We start from the raw sequence: 23492 nt of genomic DNA on the forward strand, positions 1-23492 counted from the left end.
GGGAATTTATTGGGGGAAATGTAAGCATATGTGATAGTGATGCTAGTGAAGATATTAACATGCCATCATCACTCATGGAATCATGGAACACCAAGTTAATCCATCATATGCAATGATGATAAATATTAGGAATTTGTTAACAAATTGATACTACAAAAAGCAAAAGAAATCTCAACATCCAAGACATTTGAGAAAAGGGTCGATGACAATCATCGATGAAAATACAATTTTATGTTAGGAGAACGAATTTATAAAATTTTAGAAGATAAATTTATAAAATTAAAGCTGAAAAACATATTATCAATATAAAATACAAAGAAAATACATAAATTATATGAAATTTTAAAATTATCAACTACACGACCGCATCAGACAACTCCAATCATAACGTTAAAGGCCATTGGAACTAAGATTTGGGTGGGTAGAAATGGGTGAAGGTGGTTGGGGCAAAGAATATGACAAACAAATAAATACACACAAAACCTCTAATCCTAGAGTGTATCAAAGACTCAACCTCCACTCACGTACACTTTGAACAAATCTCTCCATTAGTCAAACTCAATGCCACAATTGCTTGGCCCTTTCAGTAACAAGTTCAAAACCTCAGTGACAGATCAGCAAGTCCACCCATCTATATATCAACTCATCACTCATTGTACAGTAACCGTTGGTGTAAATTTTCAAAACCAAGTATTTTTCTTGCAGCCTGTTTTGTCAAAGTGTTAGCTGTAATAATAATAATAATAAATAATAATAATAAAAAAAAAGTTTAGTCATTGTTGCTTCTTCTTCAAGAGGGAAGTTATAGAACATAAAGTACACGCTACCCCGTTTCCCATCTCCTTCCATTCGATGTTTATAATCTATTTTTATAGCGTAATTTGAGGTTTGGGAATTGGTTTTTAGGGTTTCATAAAGAAGAAAAGGATGGAGAATCTGCCTCCAGGGTTCAGATTCCATCCCACAGATGAAGAACTCGTCACTTATTATCTTTTTCACAAGGTGTCCGATATCAGATTCACTTCCAAAGCTATTGTTGATGTTGATCTCAATAAATCCGAGCCTTGGGATCTTCCAGGTATATCTTGTGCATAGTTTGTTTCAAACTAATTCTAAACTTTTTTTTGTTGTCGATAAATAAGACAATTATTAATCAACCAAGAATGAATGGTGTTTTTTTTATTGAGACTGAAACTGCTGCAATTAAGGAGGACTTAATAACTCTTTCCCTTAAATAATTTTCGTCTTTAATGTCTGTTGACGGGAGAAATGGGTTGTGGTGGTTCACCGATTTGGGTCTTAAAAGGATTGTTTTGTGGGGTAAACAGAAAACAGATTAACTGAAGAAAATGATGAACAATAGTCTCAGAGTGAGCGAGAGAGAGTTAGAAATTCTTCTTTCCGGCTTTACGTGACGACTTATATATTAACTTACATTGTTGGTAACATACTTAGGGTAACGAGGCCTACTTATAATTTGACGGAATAAATAGATTTAACTTTTAGACAGTAGATTTAATTGGTGATAGGTTAAAAACGATGATGTCAAAAGATTAAAGCTAATCAACGGCATCAAATTCCAGAGAATTCAAAGTTGGATGGGTGGAGGCAGTGGCGGTTTTACCCTTTGAGGTGTCCACCCTGAAATATGAATTTCATTCAATTAATTGTTTATTTTATTGATTATGTCTAACCTGGGATTTTATTTGTACGCACCCCATATTAAAAAATTGTATTATTATTAAAGTTTACCCGCCCTAAAAAAATATTTATGAATTTACCACGGCGTGGATGGAACGTGATTTTATTCTTGTTTTCTTTGTTTTTGCTAGGAATTCTCTTGTTAAGACCATATGAATCAATTGAAACTTCAGATCCATACCAGAACCACGATGATTCAATAAAACCTTTAAACTAAGTCCAAAGATTCCTTGAGTAAGAATCAGTGGATCATCGCTCATTCAATGAATAGAGTAAATAAAATTATAAAGAAAAGAAAGGTTTGTCCTTTAATTTAAAAAAAGTATAAACTAAATGAGAGTTTGAAAGAATAAAAAATCTTTTGATTTATAAATAATATGACTCTTTCTTTGACGATTTATAAATAATATAACTCCTTTGCATTTTTTTTGGAATAGCAACACAGGTATTACTTGCTGAGGAGGTACAAGAATGTCCAATGAATTATAATAACAAATTAAGTTTTGTTTTCGTCTTTTCATCGGATAATAATTATTGAACTTTTTGTTGGGAAGAGCATACTAATTATATTGAAAGGAAAAGATTATGATTAGTAAATTAATTAAATGTGTTTAAGATTATATATGCCAATTCTGATTACAAAACACTTTGTTTTCCCCATGCATGCTTAACAAAGATGACTGATGGTAGAGTTGTAAAAAAATGCAGGCAAGGCAACAATGGGGGAGAAAGAATGGTACTTCTTTAACTTGAGAGACCGGAAATACCCAACTGGGCTTCGAACAAACCGAGCCACCGAAGCAGGGTATTGGAAAACCACAGGCAAAGACAAGGAAATCTTCCGGGCCGGAGGCATTCTTGTTGGAATGAAGAAAACCCTAGTTTTCTACAAGGGAAGAGCCCCCAAGGGTGAGAAAAGTAATTGGGTCATGCATGAATATAGGCTTGAAAACAAAAACCCTTTCAAGCCAACAAAGGTAAGTTATATATATATATATATATATGAAAAACTTGATGAATCCAAGACTTAACGATAAACTTAACGTTTGACTAAATAATCATTTTAGTTTTTATTCGTTTTTTAGAATATTTTAACTCTTAAAGTTTAATTTTAAGTCAAAAAATAGTAAAATTAGTTAGTCAACAAACGATCAAGGTTCCAAAATAAGAGTTTTTTTTTGCCTTAAAATGAAAGATTTGGGGAAAATGTTTAAAAAAAGAGCTAAACTGACAATTTAGGAATAATTTTACCCTAAAAATGTTAAAATACTCAAAAATAAAAGAAAGAAGAACAAAGACAAAAAAATTATTTAATCAAATATTAGGTAAATTTTTTGACATTATACGATTTTTTTTGTTTACAGGAGGAATGGGTGGTGTGTCGGGTATTCCAAAAGAGTGCAGCAGTAAAGAAACCGCAGCCAAGTTCTTCCTCTCAACCATCGCTTGGATCTCCTTGTGATGCAAATTCAATCGTGAATGAGTTTAGCGACGTTGAGCTACCAAACTTGAACATCAACGCCAACCCATCAAGTGGCTTCAGCGATATTGCAAACCCTAGTTACAGTAGTACCGTTAACCATGCTCATACGAACCCCATGAACTTAAACCTGGATTTTGGAGCAGCAGCAGCAAGCTTTCCGTCTTTCTCTTGGCCTTCTACCATTTTAAGCCCTAATATTTCCATGAATTCCTTTCTGCTCAAGGCATTGCAGCTTAGGAATCATCAACCAAGAAATGTCACATCAATGGATTATTCGATTCTGTCGTCAGCACAAGGGATTAACATCCCTCCATACGCAACAGATTTAGCTTCTTCTTCCAAGGATGCAGTTCCTTTGCAGCAACAACAGGAGCAACCATTCAATATGGACTCCATGTGGTAAAAGTTGTACGCCAAATATATAGCTGAAAGTATGCAAAAAAGCTAACACTTTGTCGATAAGACAGGAAAGGGTTGATTAAGATGAAAACAATCTCCATGCTGTAATGAACAGTTGTCGAGTTTGGATCTTATATAATATGTCTAAGTATGTACGTTGGTAAATGAGACGGAAATAAAAACCTTAGTGATCTCCTGTTAAATAATATATCGTTTCTAGAAGTAGAATGCTCCTTTCTAAAACAGTTCTAATCAATGTCCATAAATTCCAATTGCTATAATAAGAATTGCGGTCTCTTTCTCTGGTGTCTAGCAACTTAATATTATATTATTTCATGCATATACATATATATATATATATATACACACATATTACATACATGGAGGATCCAAAGGGTATTGAGTACAATAACAAAAATTTTAAATTTTCATATAGTTTTAGATATTTTTTATTGACTATTGATAGTCTAATATCATACCCTTAAAATTTTATAATTACACACCACACCCTTTAAATTTATAATATAAATTTCCAAATTCGCACCCCATAATTTAAAATCATGCTTACGTCTGTATGTGTATATATATATATAATGCTGAAAGCTGCTACAATTAGTAGTGTTTTTTTTTTGTGTGCATTTTTTTGCAGTAGATTTTGTCCATGATGAAAACTTTTGCTGTTAATGTTAGTTCCTAGTACTCGGGCCCGTATTTGAGTATGGGCAAAAGGGGCACTTGCTTAGGGTTCCCTCTTACCCGGGGCTTAAAATTGTGAAATTCATATATAATTAAAAAATAATAAATTATTTATTTAGTCACTTATCTATTATATTTTTTGTTTTGGTTATTCAATTATTATTTTTAAATTATACTTAGCGTTACATTTTAATTTTTGTTGGTTATTCATCGTTAAAAAATCAAGAACGATATTGATATGATATTTTTAAATTATTTTTTTCTTTTCATTAAAATTATATATATTTTGCTATTAGGGGCACACCTTGAGCAAATGTTTATGCCCCTCATTTTGTATGGGGCTCCTAATTTTTTTTAATATTGTTTATTTTTATAATTTAACCCTTTAATTTTCTTCAATTTTAGTTTTTTATCCTTATAATTGATGTCCCTAATTTTTGTAATCCTACTTTTTATCTTTATAATGGAGGCCCTTAATTTTTTTCAATCCCATTTTTTTTTGTAATTGATGATCCTAAGTTTTTCAATCCCACCTTGTACCTTTATAATTAAGCTCCTGCTTTTTTCAATTGAGGTCCCTAATTTTAACAATTCCATTTTTTACTCATATAATTTAGGCCCCTAATTTTTTTTTTCAATCTCAATTTTTACCTTTAAAATTGATGCCCCTATTTTTTTAATATCACTTTTTACCTTTATAATTGAAGTCCATAATTTTTTCAATCATACTTTTTACTTCTATAGTTTAAGCCCCTAATTTAATCATTTTTATACAATTTATTAACGTAATATTAAATTAATTATTCAAAGTATTATAATATACTTTCATTTTATAAGGTTCTATCTTTTAGTTTCGCTCAGGGTCCCGAAAATGTCTAAGATAGCTATGTGTTTATTAGATAGTTTATTAAACGTACTAAAAAAATAATTTACAAACAAATTTATTTATTCTTGCTCTTACAATTTATTTTTTTTCGATACTTATTATTGGAGGCCTAATTTTTATATTCGCCCCAGGCCACTAAAATCTCATAAACGGGCTTGCTTGTACTGTGTCAGGATTAATATTATTTGTAGTAGTTATATTCTTTTTCGTTTAACCTAAGGATGTGAAATTAGGTAATCGTTCAGGTTTCAGTTAGATCCTGTCAGGTCAGGTCAAATCGGATACAGGTCATGTAACACCCATAACCCGTATACGTCTCGAAATATGAGTTAAAGATGTTACATCAATATTACAGACATTCACTGATCATAAACGCTTAAAATTTGTTTCATTTTAAAACATTTCATTATCAACTTTAAAACCATTTCATTAATTGTGTATAATCAACAATTATATATTTGAAAAGGTTTTAAAGTTGATAATGAAATGTTTTAAAATGAAACAAATTTTAAGCGTTTATAATCAGGTCAAATCGGATAACAATATTTGAACGTTCAAAAGGAATAAAAATTTAAGCAGCAATTAAGCAGTTTAACGCTATTTCATAAGTTATAAAAAATTTCATAAACACTTGCTTAATTAGGAAAACCATTTCTGACATAATTATATATAAACTATTCATTCATAAATACGAACATAATTAGATTAACTAAAATAAAATAGCCCTAATTTACTATTAAAGACCATTGAAAAAAAAATCTGATAAAGCAACGTACAAATATAATATACTTGCCACTAATAAGTCAAAGATAAGATGTAATATTAATATTGATATTAGGAATGATTTTTTGAAAAGATGCTCAAGAGGCTCCTCACTTCACGTTCCTTTCTCTATCTGTACCTACGTATGAAAATCATCACGCGCTAAGAAAAACTTAGTGAGGCAGTAGCATAGCTAAAGTGATATAAAACATAAGTTTCATAAAGTATTATAACATAAAATTGTAATTTAAATAAAACATTTAAACTTTCAAATCGAGCTATTCAAACCGTTTTCTTCTTGGAAACCTGAAAATTATCATCTCATGATTTTATAAAAAAATCATGTAAATCAACATCAAATATCATAAACAATTTATTTTTTTATTCGAACATTCTTTAGAACTTTCATTTCATTTTCATATTCTTTTCTTTCATATACTTGTCATAACTTTCCTACTTACTTTTATAGCCCAATGTATATGTAAGAGAATACAAGGTATGTGAGTTGAACATAAGGTGCGCATTGGGCACTTCACGGTGCCAAACGTAATAATCATCATAAGATGCACTCCAAGTGCAAATCATAACATATGCACCAACGGTGCGGATCATAATGTACACGAATGTACCATAACTTAACTTTACTGAACCCAACCTAATGACATGTCAAATGGACCTATGACTCTCAATGCAACATACAATGGGCTTTTAATTCATATTATAATCATTTAATAATCAACATAATCAAAATCATTTTTTAATTCATCATCATAAAACACAAACTTGGGCAGTTCATACCCTAAATCATTCATAAAACTTTATATAAACATTATGGAAATAATCCACATTTAAAATAGAAACACACTTTAAATAGTACGAGGTTGACTTATCACAAGTCGTCCAAAATCAGAATAACTAAATAAATAAACTGCAATCACTTTGACAATTTATTTATAAGTCAAAATATAAGCGTCACTAAGGTTTAGATTTAATCATTTTCTTTCAATTGCTTTAGCTACATAATTTATTGAAATTCCATACTCCGACAATTTGTATTATCTTCAAAGAAATATTATTATATATATTAATCTACATACTTAAAAATTATTTCTCTTATATCAATGGAAACTAGACTCAAATAAGAATATAACCAAATAAATAAAATCTTCTAGTTCAACTTGTACAATTTATAGTGAATTTTCAAAGCTGACTTACATAAGTTGTTTTGAGCACAATCTGCTGCCATGTTTTCTGACCTATCCTCAATTAAAAATTCATAACTTTTTGTATACTCCTCAAAATCAGTATTCGTTTGTTTTAAATGAAACTAGACCGATATACAAATAAAATGGTATAGAGATAATCCTCTAATAACTTCTTTATAATTCATGGTGATTTTCTAAACTTACTGTTCGAATCATAATTTCTAGAAGGCATTTTTCCTTAATTAGCATCCTTAGCTTATTCCATAATTCTATTAGCTTGGCAAATGAACATGTATGTATGAATCACAAATCACATATTATTTAGGATTCATTTCTTACCATAGTAACTCCTTCATTGGCTCATCGTAAGCCAATGTTCATTCGATAACATGAATATAAATTAAATATGCACTCACCTTTGCCTCGTTATTGAATCTTCTCTACGATAATCTTCTCAATGCCACACTTTTCCTTCCCTTTTAAATTACTTGAATCTCTAGATTTATCGTGGTCTGATGCCGCCATAAAATAACATAAAATATTCAAACTATATGTTAGAATTAAACTAACATAATCTAAGCTTAAATATAAAATTCGATAGAAATAAAATCGATACTTAAATCGATATAAAACTAAATCATATTTTCCATCAAAATTTCAAACTTCTCAAAAATTGTCATTCGATTCCATAAATATTTATTTCCTTTATCAACTCTTTAACTTTTGCCAATTGCACAATCATGCCACTAAATAGGAATTCTTTATAGAATTCACCTTAACTTTTCCATTAAATTCATAATGATCTTTCACCATTAGGATCATTGCACCTTAATTACTAAAATTTCCAGCACCTTAAATATATACTCAATTCAATAATTTAACCATAAAAAACTTGCAATTTCATTCTCTATTTCCTTAGAATTTTTGAATTCAAACACTCACTTTAATAATCTTACAATTCGATCCCAAATCTAATATTTAAACTTAAAAATCAGAATGCTGATATAAATTTCCAACATTGAAATTTCATACTAATATAATACCATCACATTTGAAAATTCACAATTAAGTCCCAACTTTTGAGACTATTCGAATTCCATCACCAAATTTATCCAAATTTGCACTTTGATCCCGAATAACTTATTTCACTTAAAATTCCATCATTTCAAATATTAAAATTCAACATTGAACACTCCAATGATCACATTTATGCAATAATATCATATAATTCTCAAAACTTATAAATTAGCCCTTTTACTATCTCAATGTTCCAAATTGATTTCCAAATCATATATAACACTTCTAATATCAATTCTAGACCATAGGTATAACACCATAAACCCATACGACATACAATCGACTAATCAAAATGCCACACGGAACCACCGGAGTGGCTAACCAAATTTTTTCTTTTATTTTTTTGTTTTCTTTTAACGCGACCATTTGTAACCACTCATGCTAAAATAAAATCAACCACAATTTAAATAAAATTGTTTACATTAGGAGCTCCCAAAATAATATTTAAATCATATAGACCATAGTTTAAAATGAGTTACGACTCATATAAAAATATTTAAATTAGGGTTTAAAAATATACATGACCTCTAAAGATGAACTCGAGACGTACTCTGCACTATCTGGGTCTGGATCACTGCTGTAAAAAAGTCCTCGGATTGCTCCTCGACTAACCTGCGTAAGGAAACAAATTCAAAACGCTGAGCTAACTATCCCAGTGCCATACTTACAACTAAGCCATACGAAAAATGTTCATGTCATGCTCAGGCTAACTGATAACTGCAATAGTGAGTATACTCGTATACTGCACTCTCTGCTCTATGGTAGACATCATGGTGCGACTGAGGGTTCTACATCTCAGAGCTCACACACCCCTCTAGTATACCGAGGTTGGTTGCACAGAATCTCTACATTGGTCAACCCCTCGACTATCCCACTCCTTGAGTGTTGTACCTTGCACCCAAGATAGTTAGCTTTAAGTGCCTCGCGCACTACCTAAGGATATATTTTCGGAATGAATCTATACTTCTGATAATGCTAGCATTTTCTAAAGGAACTCGGGCGTCTTGAGCATCATCCAAGGCTATTTTATGTCATCCTAATTGATCTTTTTTCTAATTGTAATATTAATATCATTAATATTCTCATTTGTAGTCTTATTTGATGATATAATGAAGTGTTGGAGTAACTCGAGTCTAATTCCCTTAAAAACTGACAGTTTTGCCCAAAACAGACTGAAAGTATCGATACTAGCCCAAGAGTACCGATACTCTTACAAAAGTTTTGATACTTTATATAAGTATCGATACTTTTAAGCATTCTGGACTGCCCAATTTTGATACTTTTAGGAAGTTTCAAAACTATGATCTAAAGTTTCAAAACTCTTGAAAGAGTTTCGATACTCCTACCCAGAAAACATAATTTTACCCAGAAATGAAGAACAAGTATCGATATTATCCCTATAGTATCGATACTCTACCTTCTTAAGTCATAAAACAAGTATGGAAAACTCTATTTTTCAATCCCAAATACCTTAGTGAGGTCCCCAAACATGTTTAAAGTTTTATTTGATCAACAAGGGTCATAATAGAAGCTTTAAACACATATATAACTCTAAAACAAGAATTTCACCATGAAAAAGCTTATCATGCTCAACTCAAACATTTAAACTATATTAAACTTTTAATTTCTCACTAAGAGTATACAAGAGTTGTAAAGGTATTACCTTGCTTGTTGGATGGCTAGAAACTTTCTCAACTCACTCAAGATTCAACTTTTCTCTTCCTTTAGCTCTTGAGCTTTCTCCTATCTCATTCACTAAAAGAAATGAGAAAATGGATTACCAATCCATAAAGGGGGTTGAATAACATCTAAACAAACTCCCTATAACTCAACACTTAGCTAGAATTCATAGATTCTCATAAATCTCTCAAGGCCCATTTTTGGTTCTATGCATAAAAACTAATGAAATGGAACTTAAAACAAAGCTTGGAGGAAGAATTTAGACATTAAACCTTATTTTCACCACACTAGACTTGAAATGCTTGAACTCTCACTTGGAATGGAAGAGGGAATAATGAAATTATGAAAGAAAGAAGAAGAGCATTTGGTAAGAAGATACGGGGGAGTGGTTCACGTAAAAACATAATATATGAGAAGGTTTTCAGATTTCAAAATTAACCATGGGTAAACTAAACTTTTAGTCCTCCAAACTTCGAATTTACACAACACCCATAACCAACCACCAAAATTCTTCGGCCCTAACTTAAGCCCAAAAAATAAACTTGGTCACTATACTTTAAGGTCTATTTAGCTCAAACTTTGGGTCTCGATTTGACCCAATCTACTAACCTGGGTTTCGGGGTGTTATAAATCTTTCCTCCTAACAAGAAATTTTATCCTCAAAATTTATTTAGCTAGAAAATATACGGATACTGGAGCTTCATATATTCCTTTGTTTCGCAAGGAACTTCCTCTATCCCATGATTCCACTAAATTATTTTTACTAAAGGGATTTTCTTGTTTCTCAACTCTTTCACTTCTCTGGCTAGGATTCTAATTGGCTCATCCTCATAAGACATGTCGGGGCTCAACTGAACTTGATCTAACGACAGGATATTAGAATGGTCAGAACAATATCTACTAATCATGGACACATGAAACACATTATGAATGCGATGTAACTCTGGGGTAAGGCTAAATGATAATCGATCGACCGTACCCTCTTGAGCACCTCATTGTGACCAATGAAACGCGGAGTCAATTTTCCTTTGCGTCCAAACTAAAGTACTTTCTTCTACGAGGAAACTTTAAGAATTACCTTATATCCTATTTCGAACTCAATTTCCTCATGTTTCAAATCTGCATACGATCTCTGTCTATCTAAAGCCTCCTTAAACCTGCTCTGAATTACCTTGACCTTTTATTCAGTCTCTCGGATCAGATCTAGTCTCATTATTTTCCCTTCACTAAGCTCAATCTAGTAAAGAGAAGTTCTACACTTGCATCCATAAAAAGTTTCGTATGGAGCCATCTGGATGCTCGACTGATAATTATTATTATACGCAAACTCCACCAATGGTAGGTGATCTTCCCAACTACCCTCAAGATCCATAATAACACACCTAAGCATATCCTTAAGAATTTGAATAATACGCTCTGACTGACCATATGTCTGAGGGTGAAATGCAGTGCTGAAATGAAGCTTGGTACCTAGGGAATTATGAAGAGATTTTTGAAATTAAAAAGTGAATCTAGGGTCTCTATCTGAGATAATTGAAGACGGGACTCCAAGTAACCTCATTATCTCGTGAATATAGAGTTGTGCTAGCCTCTCTAAGGTGAAGTCCATTCTAACCGGTAAAAAATGAGCAGACTTGATCAACCGATATACTATCACCCATACAACATCATGCTTGCATCTCGTTATTGGTAATCCCATTAAGAAATCTATAGTTACTCGGTCTCATTTCCATTGCGGTATCTGAATCGGCTGGAGTAACACTAAGGGAACTTGATGTTCCGCCTTAACCTATTGGCACACCAGACACTTTGCTACAAACTTAAAAACCTCTCTTTTCATACCCGACCAAAAGTACAACGGTCGAAGCTCTTGGTACATCTTATTGCTACCAGGATAGACAAAAAGTGGACTACAATGGGCTTCATGAAGGACCTTTCTACGCAACTACTCAACATCAGAACACATTAATGACCTTTAAAATACAATACATCATTATCTCGCACTTAGAACACTAGGGCCTTGCCTCGACGGACTTGGTCCATACTAGCTCTCATGGGACTATCAAACCGTTGAAGTCTCCTAACTTCACCCACTAACTCGGGTTTTACTCTAAGCTTGACTAATATGCCTCCATCTCTTGATATACTCAGGTGTGCTAACAAGGCTCTAAGATCTGACATTCACTTTCAGCTTAGCGTATCACCCACAATGTTCGCTTTTCTAGGGTGATAATCGATAACGCAGTCATAGTCCTTAAGCAATTCCACCCACCTACATTGCCTCAAGTTTAGCTCCTTCTGTGAAAGCAAATACTTTAAAATTTTGTGATCTATGAAGATGTGGTATTTTTCTCCAAACAAGTAATACCTCTAAATATTGAGTGCGAAAATAAGCGTTATAAGCTCTAAATCGTGGGTGGGGTAATTCTACTCGTGAGGCTTGAGCCGACGAGATGCATACGCTACTACCTTTCTATATTGCATCAAAATGCATCATAGACAGTTTAGCAAAGCATCTCTATATACGGTAAACTCATTTCCTTACTCATGTTGGGTTAAGACTAGGGCTTGGGTCAACAGGGTCTTCAATTGCTCGAAACTATATTGATGTTTCTCACCCCACACAAATGATACACCTTTTTGAAGCAAATTTGTCATCGAGGTGACTATCATTGAAAAACCCTTTACGAAGCGACGACAATAACCCACATGACCTAAAAAACTACGTACTTCAATTACGCTCTTGGGTGGCTCCCACTCTAGAATTGCTTGAACTTTATGAGGATCAACTCAGATGCCATCATCTGCCACTACATGCCTAAAAAACGAAACCTCATATAACCAAACTTGCACTTTTTGAACTTGGCAAACAATTATCGGTCTCGAAGGGTCTGAAGAACTATACGCAGATACTTGTCATGATCATCCTCTAAACGCGAATACACCAGAATATCATCTATGAAAACTACCACGAGTTGATCTAAGTACGGGTGGAAAATTAGGTTCACGATATCCATTAATACTACTTGGGAGTTGGTGAGGCCAAATGACATTACCAGGAACTCATAATGACTATATCTTTTCTTGAACATTGTTTTTGCTATGTCCACTTCTTTTACCTTCAACTAGTAGTACCCAGATCTTAGGTATATTTTAGAGAAGACACATGCTCTCCTGAGCTGGTCAAATAGGTCATCGATACTGGGTAAGGGATAACGATTCTTGATGGTCAGTTTGTTCAACTATCGGTAATCGATGCATAACTTCTTCAACCCGTCCTTATTCTTAATGAAGAGAAATAACAGTCTCCATGGAGAAATACTTGGCCTGATGAAACCCTTTTCTAGTAACTCCTAGATTTAAACCTTTAACTCTTTTAGTTTTATCGATGCCATATGATAAGGTGTAATGGACACCGGGGCGGACCTGACATTACCTCAATGCTAAACTCTAACTCTCGATCCGGCGGTAACCCTAGTAACTCACCAGAAAAAACTTCTGGAAAATCTATGACGGTTCAAATATCCTCAATTCACAAAACTACCACCATGGTGTCGACTATATGAGCCAAAAAAGGCTTCACAACCCTAATCAAGCATCCTTTTAGATTTAAGAGCCAAAACAACCCTTGCGCCCCTTGGCCTCTTGGTAAACATCATAATCTTAGTCCCATCCTCTTCCCCGAGCTTAAGCCATCGAAGCTTACACCTCAAAATCGCATCATGCTCTGACAACCAATATACCCAAAATCAAATCAAACTCTCTGAATGGAAACTCTACAAGATCAGCCGAAAAGGTTTCACCTTAAATCTCAACAAGGCATCTACGGTGGATCTTATCAACTAGGACATCTAATCCTAAATGACTAGATACTCTGAACCCTATCATAAGGTTTTCAGTTAGGATATTTCTCTCTTGAACTAGGTCATAACATATATAGGAATGATTGGATCCTGGGTCGATTAATGCAGTAACTGGAAGAGATAACACTATAAAGGTACCATAAATCATGTCAGAAGCATCGTAATCCTTCTGGGCTCAGACTGCATACTTATGAGCATGAACTCTAGCTCTGCACTGGCTTTAGATTGACCTACACCCCTACCAGTCTGGTTAGATGTTGAGTTACCACCTTTTTGGAAACCTATAACCCTTTGAACTAATATGGTTGACCATTGCGTCGAAACTGGTTCAACAACCTCTAGTCACTTTATGATAAAATAGTCCAAAGAACCACATCTATAGCAACCTTGGGACCCCTGACGACACATCCATGCTTGCCTCTGGTCATAAACTGAAAAGACAGGCTGAGATTGTGTCTTTGACGAACCTCTTGAGATCGTTACTGAGATAGTGACAAAAATTCTCCTGCGGTGATCAAATATACCACCTCTTCTGCTTCCCTCATAAGCTGGTCTACTAGACTAGCCCTGTGAAGCTCTCCAAGAACCCTGAGAGTCTCGCACTCTTTTGGACAACTGCGATGGTCCATATGACTCTGTAACTCCTCTCTCCAACACCCTCTCTAAGACCTTGGTCTAGCGGACCAACTCGATAAAAACTCTAGGGGGATTGGAAGATTGCTGGGTGAGGATATCCTGGAAGAGGCCTTCCCTGAACTTCCTACATCAGAAGTTTTATAACGACACTAGCTCTGGTGCATACTGACTGAGTTGAAAGAACCCTAACTCATACTCAAATACAAAATGGTCTCATTGTGTCAATTGCAAAAACTGATCTCTAAGATCATCCATGTGAGCCTCACCTATATACATATGATGAAACTCTACTAAAAACTAATCCCAAGTAGGCTTCTCGGGCTTCATGGACATCTCGACTATATCCCACCAATCTATTGTGTCACCCTTCAGCAAAGAGGTGACACACTCGAGCATACCCTCAAGATTGAGGTGTAGATGATGAATGGTCCTTTGAGTCTCTCTCAACCAATTATCAGACGCTACTGGGTCATCGTCTCTTGATCCATAAAAGTCTGTGGTATGATACCTTCTGAGTCTCTCAACAGGGGACTCATACGATGCTACAACAAGTGGGGACGGCTGGGTAGGTGGAGTTGCTGGAGTCTTGGGTAAGGCTTTGGCTATATGCCTTAGGGTAGCAGTCATATCTCTAAAGAAAGTTGCATCCTCAACTCCCGCATCCACTGGCACTTCAAAATATCCCTCATCTTCACTAAAGAAAACTACAAAAACTCTCGAAACAGTTTCGATACTCCTACCCAAAAAACACAAATTTACCTAGAAACAAAGAACAAGTATCGATATTATCCCTATAGTATAGATACTATACCTGCAGAAGTCATAAAACAAGTACACAAAACTTTATTTTTTAATCCCAAAGACCTTAGTGAGGTCTCCAAACATGCTTAAAGTTTTATTTGATCAACAAGGGTCATAATAGAGGTTTTAAACACATTTCTAACTCTAGAACAAGAATTTCACCATGAAAATACTTATCATGCTCAACTCAAACATTTAAACTATCTTGAACTTCTAATGACTCACTAAGAGTATAGAAGAGTTAAAATGGTGTTACCTTGCTCCTTGGATGGCTAGAAACTTTCTCAATTCACTCAAGATTCAACTTTTGAGATTTCCCCTATCTCCTTCACTAAACAAAATGAGAAAATGGATTACCAACCCATCTAGGGGTTGAATAACATCTAAAAAAACTCCATATAACTCAAAACTTAGCTAGAATCCATAGATTCCCACAAATCTCTTAAGACCCTTTTTTGGTTCTATACATAAAAAGTAATGAAATGAAACTTAAAACAAAGCTTGGAGTAAGAATTTAGACCCTAAACCTTAGTTTCACCACACTAGACTTGAAATGCTTGAACTCTCACTTGGAATGGAAGAGGGAAGAATGAAATTATGAATGAAAGAATAATAACATTTGGTGAAAAGATAAGGAGGAGTGGTTTACGTGAAAACATAATATAAAAGAAGGTTTTTATCTTTCAAAATTAACTATAGGTAAACTACACTTTTAGTTCCCCAAACTTCTAACTTACACAACACTCATAACTAACCACCAAAACTCTTGGGCCATAACTTAAGCCCAAAAAAAATATACTTGGTCCACTATACTTTAAGGTTCACTTAGCTCAAACTTTGGGTCTAGGTTTGACCCGAACTACTAACATGGGTTTCAGGATATTACAACTCTTTACTCCTAACGAGAAATTTTGTCCTCGAAATTTATTTGGATAGAAAAGATACATGTACTAGAGCTTCATATCTTCCTCTGTTTCCCAAGTAGCTTCCTCAATCATGTGATTCCTGCAAATTCCTTTTACTAAAAGGATGTTCTTTTTTCTCAACTCTTTCACTTCCCTGGCTTGGATTCTAATTGGCTCCTCCTCATAAGACATGTCGAGGCTCAACTCGACTTTTCTAAGGATAGGACATAGATGGGTCGGAACGATATCTTATAAGCATGGACACATGAAACACATTAGGAATGCGCTCCAAATCTGGGGGATAAGGCTAAATGATAAGTGACTGACCCTACTATCTCGAGCACCTCATAGGGACCAATGAAACGCGAAGTCAATTTTCCTTTGCATCCAAATTGAAGTACTTTCTTCGAAGGGGACACTTTAAGATATACCCTATATCCCATTTCAAACTCAATTTCATTACGTTTCAAATCTGCATACGATCTCTGTCTATCTGAAGCCTCCTTAAGCCTACTCTGAATTAGCTTGACCTTTTCTTCAGTCTCTCGGATCAGATCTGGTTCCACTATTTTCCCATCACTAAGCTCAATCCAGTATAGAGAAGTTTTACACTCGCGTCTATACAAAGCTTCGTATGGAGCCATCTGGATGTATGACTGATAATTGTTATTATACGCAAACGCCACCAATGGTAGGTGATATTCCCAACTACCCTCAAGATCCATAATAACACACCTAAGCATATCCTTAAGAATTTGAATAATACGCTCTGACTGATAATCTGTTTAATGGTGAAATGCGGTGCTAAAATGAAGCTTGGTACCTAAGGAACTGTGAAGATATTTCCAAAGTTCAGAAGTGAATCTAGGGTCTCTATCTGAGATAATCGAAGTCGGGACTCCAAGCAACCTCACTATGTCATGAATATAAAGTTTTGCTAGTCTCTCTAAGGTTAATTCTATTCAAACCACTAAAAAATGAGCAAACTTGGTCAACTGATCTACTATCACCCATACAACATCATGCTTGCATCTCGTTATCGGTAATCCCATCAAGAAATCTATAGTTACTCGGTCCCATTTCCACTGCGGTATCTGAATCGGCTGGAGTAACACTAAGGGAACTTGATGTTCCGCCTTAACCTGTTGGTACACCATAAACTTTGCTACAAACTCAAAAACCTCTCTTTTCACACCCGACCAAAAGTACAACGGTCAAAGCTCTTGGTACATCTTATTGCTACCAGGATAGATAGAAAGTGGACTACAATGGGCTTCATAAAGGATATTTCTACGCAACTTCTCAACATCAGGCACACATTAATGACCTTTAAAATATAATACATCATTATCTCGCACTTAGAACACTAGGGCCTTGCCTCGGCCAACTTGGTCCATGCTAGCTCTTATGGGACTATCAGACCGTTGAAGTCTCCTAACTTCACCCACTAACTCGGGTTTTACTCTATGTTCGACTAATAAACCTCCATCTTTGGATATACTCAGGTGTGCTAACAAGGCTCTAAGCTCTGACATTGACTTTCAGCTTACCGTATCAACCACAATGTTCATTTTTCTAGGGTAATAATCGATAATACAATCATAATCCTTAAGCAATTTCACCCACCTACGTTGCCTCAAGTTTAGCTTCTTCTGGGTAAGCAAATACTTTAAAATTTTGTGATAAGTGAAGATGTGGCATTTTTCCCAAACAAGTTATGCCTCTAAATATTAAGCGTGAAAACAAGCGTTATAAGCTCTAAATCGTGGGTGGGGTAATTCCGCTCATGAGGCTTGAGATAACGAGATGCATAAGCTACCATCTTTCTATATTATTATAAAAATGCATCCCAGATAGTTTAACGAAGCATCTCTATATATGATAAAGTCATTTACCGACTTAGGTTGGGTTATGATTGGGGCTTATGCCAACAAGGTCTTCAATTACTCGACACTATACTGATGTTTCTCACCCCACACAAATGATACACCTTTTTTAAGCAAATTTGTCATCGGGGTTCTACAGTTGCTCGAAACTTTGTCGTTGGGGTTAAGATTGAGGCTTGGCTCAACAGGGTCTTCAATTGCTCGAAAATTTTTCACCCCACTATTTTCCTTTCACTAAGTTCAGTCTAACAAAGAGGAGTTCTACATTTGCATCCATATAGAGCGTCGTATGGAGCCATCTGGATGCTCGACTGATAATTGTTATTATACGCGAACTCCACCAATGGTAGGTGATCTTCTCAACTACCTTCAAGATCCATAATAACACAGCTAAGCATATCCTCAAGAATTTGATTAACGCGCTCTGACTGACCGTCTGTCTTAGGGTAAAATACGATGCTAAAATGAAACTTGGTACCTAAGGAATTGTGAAGAGCTTTCTAAAATAGAGAAACGAATCTAGGATCTCTATCTGAGATAATCAAAGTCGGGACTCTTCGCAACCTCATTATCTCACGAATATAGAGTTGTGCTAGCCTCTATAAGGTGAAGTACATTCTTACTGCTAAAAAGTGATCAAACTTGGTTAACTGATCTACTATCACCCCCACAACATTATGTTTTCATCTCGTCATTGGTAATCCTTTCACGAAATCTATAGTTACTTTGTCCTATTTCCACTACAGTATCTAAATCGGTTAGAGTAACCCTAAGGAACCTGATGTTCCACCTTAACCTGTTGGTACACTAGACACTTTGCTACAAACTCAGAAACCTCTCTTTTCATACCTAGCCAAAAGTACAACGGTCGAAGTTCTTGGTACATCTTATTGCTATCAATATGGAAAGAAAATGAACTACAATGGGCATTATGGAGGATCTTGATACGCAACTGCTCAACATCAGGCACACATAACTGGCCTCTAAAATACAATACGTCATTATCTCATAAATCGAACCCTAGAGTCTCGCCTCGGTGAACTTGCTCCACGCGAGCTCTTATGCGACTATTAGAACTTTGAAGTCTCCTGACTCACCCACTAACTCAGGTTCTACTATAAGTTTGGATAATAAGCCTCCATCTCTGTTTGTACTCAGGTGCACTGACAAGGCTCTAAGCTCTGACATTTACTTTTAACTCAGAGCATCAGCCACAACGTTCGATTTTCCAAGGTGATAATCAATAACACAACCATAATCCTTAATCAATTTCACCCACCTACGCTGCCTCAAGTTTAGCTCCTTCTGGGTAAACAAATACTATAAATTTTTGTGATCTGTGAAGATGTTGTATTTTCCCCAAATAAGTAATGCATCCAAATCTTGAGCGCGAAAACAATCGTTGCAAGCTCTAAATCGTGGGTGGGGTAATTTTGCTCGTGGAGCTTGAGTTGACGAGATGCATACGCAACTACCTTTCCATATTGCATCAAAATGCATTTTGGACCATTTAGCGAAGCATCTCTATATACGGTAAACGTATCCTAGAATATCAAGTAGATTAATTCTCTATTTAATAGTTTAATCCAAAAATCGATCGAATAAGCTTAAAAATGAAATAAAAAAAATTCTTTTCTTACCTAGCTATGATTGTCGTTTTGGGACTAGAAAATACTACAAATTTATGAGTTTTCTTCAATTAATATCATATAACACTTGCCTTTATATAATATAAATAAATTTTAATTTTAATTAATGTGAAATTATCATTTTGCCCTAAATGAAACATGATAGTTTCAACTTGCCATTGGAATAATATCTTCCATTTTAATATTCCAAAGTCAAATATGAACAAATAAAATCCACTTTCCACCTTTGCCCTTGCAATATTTTAAAAAATTATAATTTAGTCACTGAAATTCATAATTTTGGATTAACATGGAAAATCGACCTTAATTCCACTGATCCATGTTAAATTTCACTGTTCTAAATTATGGAAATAATATTTCCAACCCTTATCTAGCATCCTTCAAATTTTCGTGAAATTTCAGTTTGAGTTGATTATCCGATTTCTATACTGAAATTTATCGCTTTGTAGTTTTTAACACAAATCTCATACATAAAATCTGATAACCACGAAAATTCTTGTTTTTGGCCAAATTATTCATTAACGGGCTAAAATATATCTTTTCAAAATTACATTTTGGTTTTTGAACTTTTACGAGTTTTATAATTTAGCCACTGACCTTTCATAACTTACATTTTAGTCACTAACCAAATTTTGAGATATTACAGGTTATGTTAGGTCAATATGATGGTTCAACTCAGATCTTGTCGAGTCTGGGTCAAATTAGTTCGGGTTATTTTCAAGTTGATTTGACATCAGTTTCAGTTCGAGTTAATTTCAGTTCATATCGATGCCAGTTCATGTCTGCAGCAACTAAATAACGAGTTAATTTAGGTTCGGATGCAATTCAGTTGGATCACGATCATATCGGGTTACATCATTGACAGATAAAATTCAGGTTTGATCTTACTGGATACATATTAACTTCAGGTCATGTCATTTTTGGATTAATTATTTTTTCGCCTTTCATGAATGTTGAATTGTAATTTGTAATTTTATATAATTTAGAGTAAATTACTAAAAATATAAATAATTATGGATCGATTTTGATAAAAATATAATTTTCAGGACTAAATCGCACTTCGAACCCTAAGGCCTCGCCTCGTTAGACTTGCTCCACACGAGCTCTTATGCGACTATCAGAACTTTGAAGTCTCCTAACATCACCCACTAACTCTGATTCTACTCTAAGCTTGGCTAATAAGCCTCCGTCACTGGATATACAATGCTCTAAGCTCTAACATTGACTTTTAGCTCAGCGTATCAGCCACAACGTTAACTTTTCCAAGGTGATAATCGATAACACAGTCATAATCCTTAAGCAATTCCACCCACCTACGCTACCTTAAGTTTAGACCCTTCTGGGTAAGTAAATACTTTAAATATTTTGTGATCTGTGAAGATGTGGCATTTTTCCTCAAACAAGTAATGCCTTTAAATCTTGAGCGCGAAAACAACCGTTGCAAGCTCTAAATCGTGGGTGGAGTAATTTCGCTCTTGAGACTTGAGCTGACGAGATGCATACATTACTACCTTTTTATATTGCATCAAAACGCATCTTGTACCGTTTAGCGAAGCATCGTTTACGGTAAACGCATCCTAGAATTTAAGTAGATTAATTCTCTATTTAATAGCTTAATCCAAAAATCGATCGAATAAGCTTAAAAATGAAATAAAAAATTTTATTACCTAGCTATGGTTGTCCTTTTGGGCCTAGAAGTTTCTGCAAGTTTCGGATTTTTCTTCAATTAATATCATATAACACTTGGCATTATCTAATATAAATAAATTTAAAATTTAATTAACGTGAAATTATCATTTTCGCTTAATGAAACGTGATAGTTTCAACTTGTCATTGGAATATCTTCCATTTTAATATTCCAAAATAAAATATGCACAAATAAAAATCCACTTTCCACATTTTCCCTTGCAATTTTTTGAAAATTACAATTTAGTCACTAAAATTCACAATTTTGGATTAACATGGAAAATCGACCTTAATTCCATTGATCCATGTTAAATTTCACTTTTCTAAATTATGGAAATAATATTTCCAAGCTTTATCTAACATTCTTCAAATTTTCGTGAAATTTCGGTTCGATCTAATTTTCCGACTTCTATACTAAAATTTATCGTTTTATAGCTTTTAACACAAATCTCGTACCAAAAATATGATAACCATGAAAATTCTTGTTTTAGGCCAAATTGTTCATTTATGAGCTAAAATAAATAACTTTTCAAAATTACATTTTTGGTCCTAAACTTTTACAAAGTTTGTACTTTAGCCACCGAACTTGCATAACTTATATTTTAGTCACTAATAAATTTTTGGGATATTACAGGTTGTGTCAGGTCAATATGATGGTTCAACTCGGATCTTTTTTAGTATGGGTTAAATTATTTCGAGTTATTTTCAAGTTGATTTGACATCAGATTCAGTTTGGGTTCAGGTCGGGTTAATTTCAGTTCGGATCGAATTCAGATCAGGTCAAAATGGTTCTGGTATGAAACATCTAAATATTGAGTTAATTCAGGTTTGGATGGACTTTATTCGGATCTCGTTCTGATTGGGTCACATCATTGACATACAAAATTCAGGTTGGACTTACCGGATATAGATTAACTTCAGGTCATGTCATTTTTGGATTAATAATTTTTTCGGCTTTAATGAATGTTGAATTGTAATTTGTAATTTTATATAATTTAGAGTAAATTACTAAAAATATAAATAATTATGGATCAATTTTGATAAAAAAAAATAAATTTAAGGACTAAATCGCACTTCGAACACTAGGGCCTCACCTTGTTGGACTTGCTCCACGCGAGCTCTTATGCGACTATCAGAACTTTGAAGTCTCATGACTTCACCCACTAACTCAGTTTCTACTCTAAGCACGGCTAATAAGCATCCATCTCTGGATATACTCAGGCGCGCTAACAAGGCTCTAAGCTTTGACATTGACTTTCAGCTCAGCGCATCAGCCACAACGTTCATTTTTCCAGGGTGATAATCGATAACAAAATCATAATCCTTAAGCAATTCCACCCACCTATGCAACCTCAAGTTTAGATCCTTCTGGGTAAGCAAATACTTTATATTTTTGTGATATGTGAAGATGTGGCATTTTTCCTCAAACAAGTAATGCCTCCAAATCTTGAGCGCGAAAACAATCGTTGTAAGCTCTAAATCATGGGTGGGGTAATTCTGCTCTTGAGGCTTGAGCTGACGAGATGCATACACTACTACCTTTCCATATTGCATCAAAACGAATCCTAGACCGTTTAGCGAAGCATCGCTATATACGGTAAACGCATCCAAGAATTTCAAGTATATTAATTCTCTATCTAATAGCTTAATCCAAAAATCGATCGAATAAGCTTAAAAATGAAATCAAAAATTTTTCTTACCTAGATATGGTTTTCATTTTGGGCCTAGATGCTGCTGCAAAATTTTTTTATTTTTCTTCAATTAATGTCATATAACACTTGGCTTTATCTAATATAAATAAATTTAAAATAAATTTAAAATTAAATTAATGTAAAATTATCATTTTGCCCTTAATGAAACTTGATAGTTTCAGCTTGCCACTGGAATATCTTCCATTTTAATATTCCAAAGTCAAAGATTAACAAATAAAAATCCACTTTCCACCTTTTCCCTTGCAATTTTTTGAAAATTACAATTTAGTTACTAAAATTCACAATTTTGGATTAACATGGAAAATCGACCTTAGTTCAATTGATCCATGTTAAATTTCACTTTTCTAAATTATGAAAATAATATTTCCAACCTTTATCTAGCATCCTTCAAATTTTCGTGAAATTTCGATTTGATCTGATTATCCGATTTCTATACTGAAATTTACCGCTTTATAGCTTTTAAGA

At 34.2% G+C, this 23492-nt stretch overlaps 1 protein-coding gene across 1 annotated transcript; it reads left to right on the forward strand.

Moving 5' to 3' along the window:
• The first annotated feature begins 870 nt into the window (after window positions 1–870).
• On the forward strand, window positions 871–3697 carry LOC120124911 (NAC domain-containing protein 100-like). Its single transcript, XM_039143469.1, has 3 exons — window positions 871–1078; window positions 2410–2678; window positions 3066–3697. The coding sequence occupies exons 1-3, from the start codon at window positions 928–930 to the stop codon at window positions 3585–3587; spliced, it is 942 nt and encodes a 313-aa protein (XP_038999400.1). The 5' UTR covers window positions 871–927; the 3' UTR covers window positions 3588–3697.
• Window positions 3698–23492: the final 19795 nt, after the last annotated feature.

The sequence above is a fragment of the Hibiscus syriacus genome, unplaced genomic scaffold (genome assembly GCF_006381635.1).
Source record: "Hibiscus syriacus cultivar Baekdansim isolate YM2019G1 unplaced genomic scaffold, ASM638163v2 tig00110429_pilon, whole genome shotgun sequence".
NCBI classification, from domain to species: domain Eukaryota; kingdom Viridiplantae; phylum Streptophyta; class Magnoliopsida; order Malvales; family Malvaceae; genus Hibiscus; species Hibiscus syriacus.

Bases quoted from the DNA above. Each gene is read 5' to 3' on its own strand.
- LOC120124911 (XM_039143469.1), top strand. From the start codon at position 928: ATGGAGAATCTGCCTCCAGGGTTCAGATTCCATCCCACAGATGAAGAA. The intron at 1,079-2,409 runs GTATATCTTGTG...AAAAAAATGCAG, and splicing joins CGAGCCTTGGGATCTTCCAG to GCAAGGCAACAATGGGGGAG. The intron at 2,679-3,065 runs GTAAGTTATATA...TTTTGTTTACAG, and splicing joins ACCCTTTCAAGCCAACAAAG to GAGGAATGGGTGGTGTGTCG.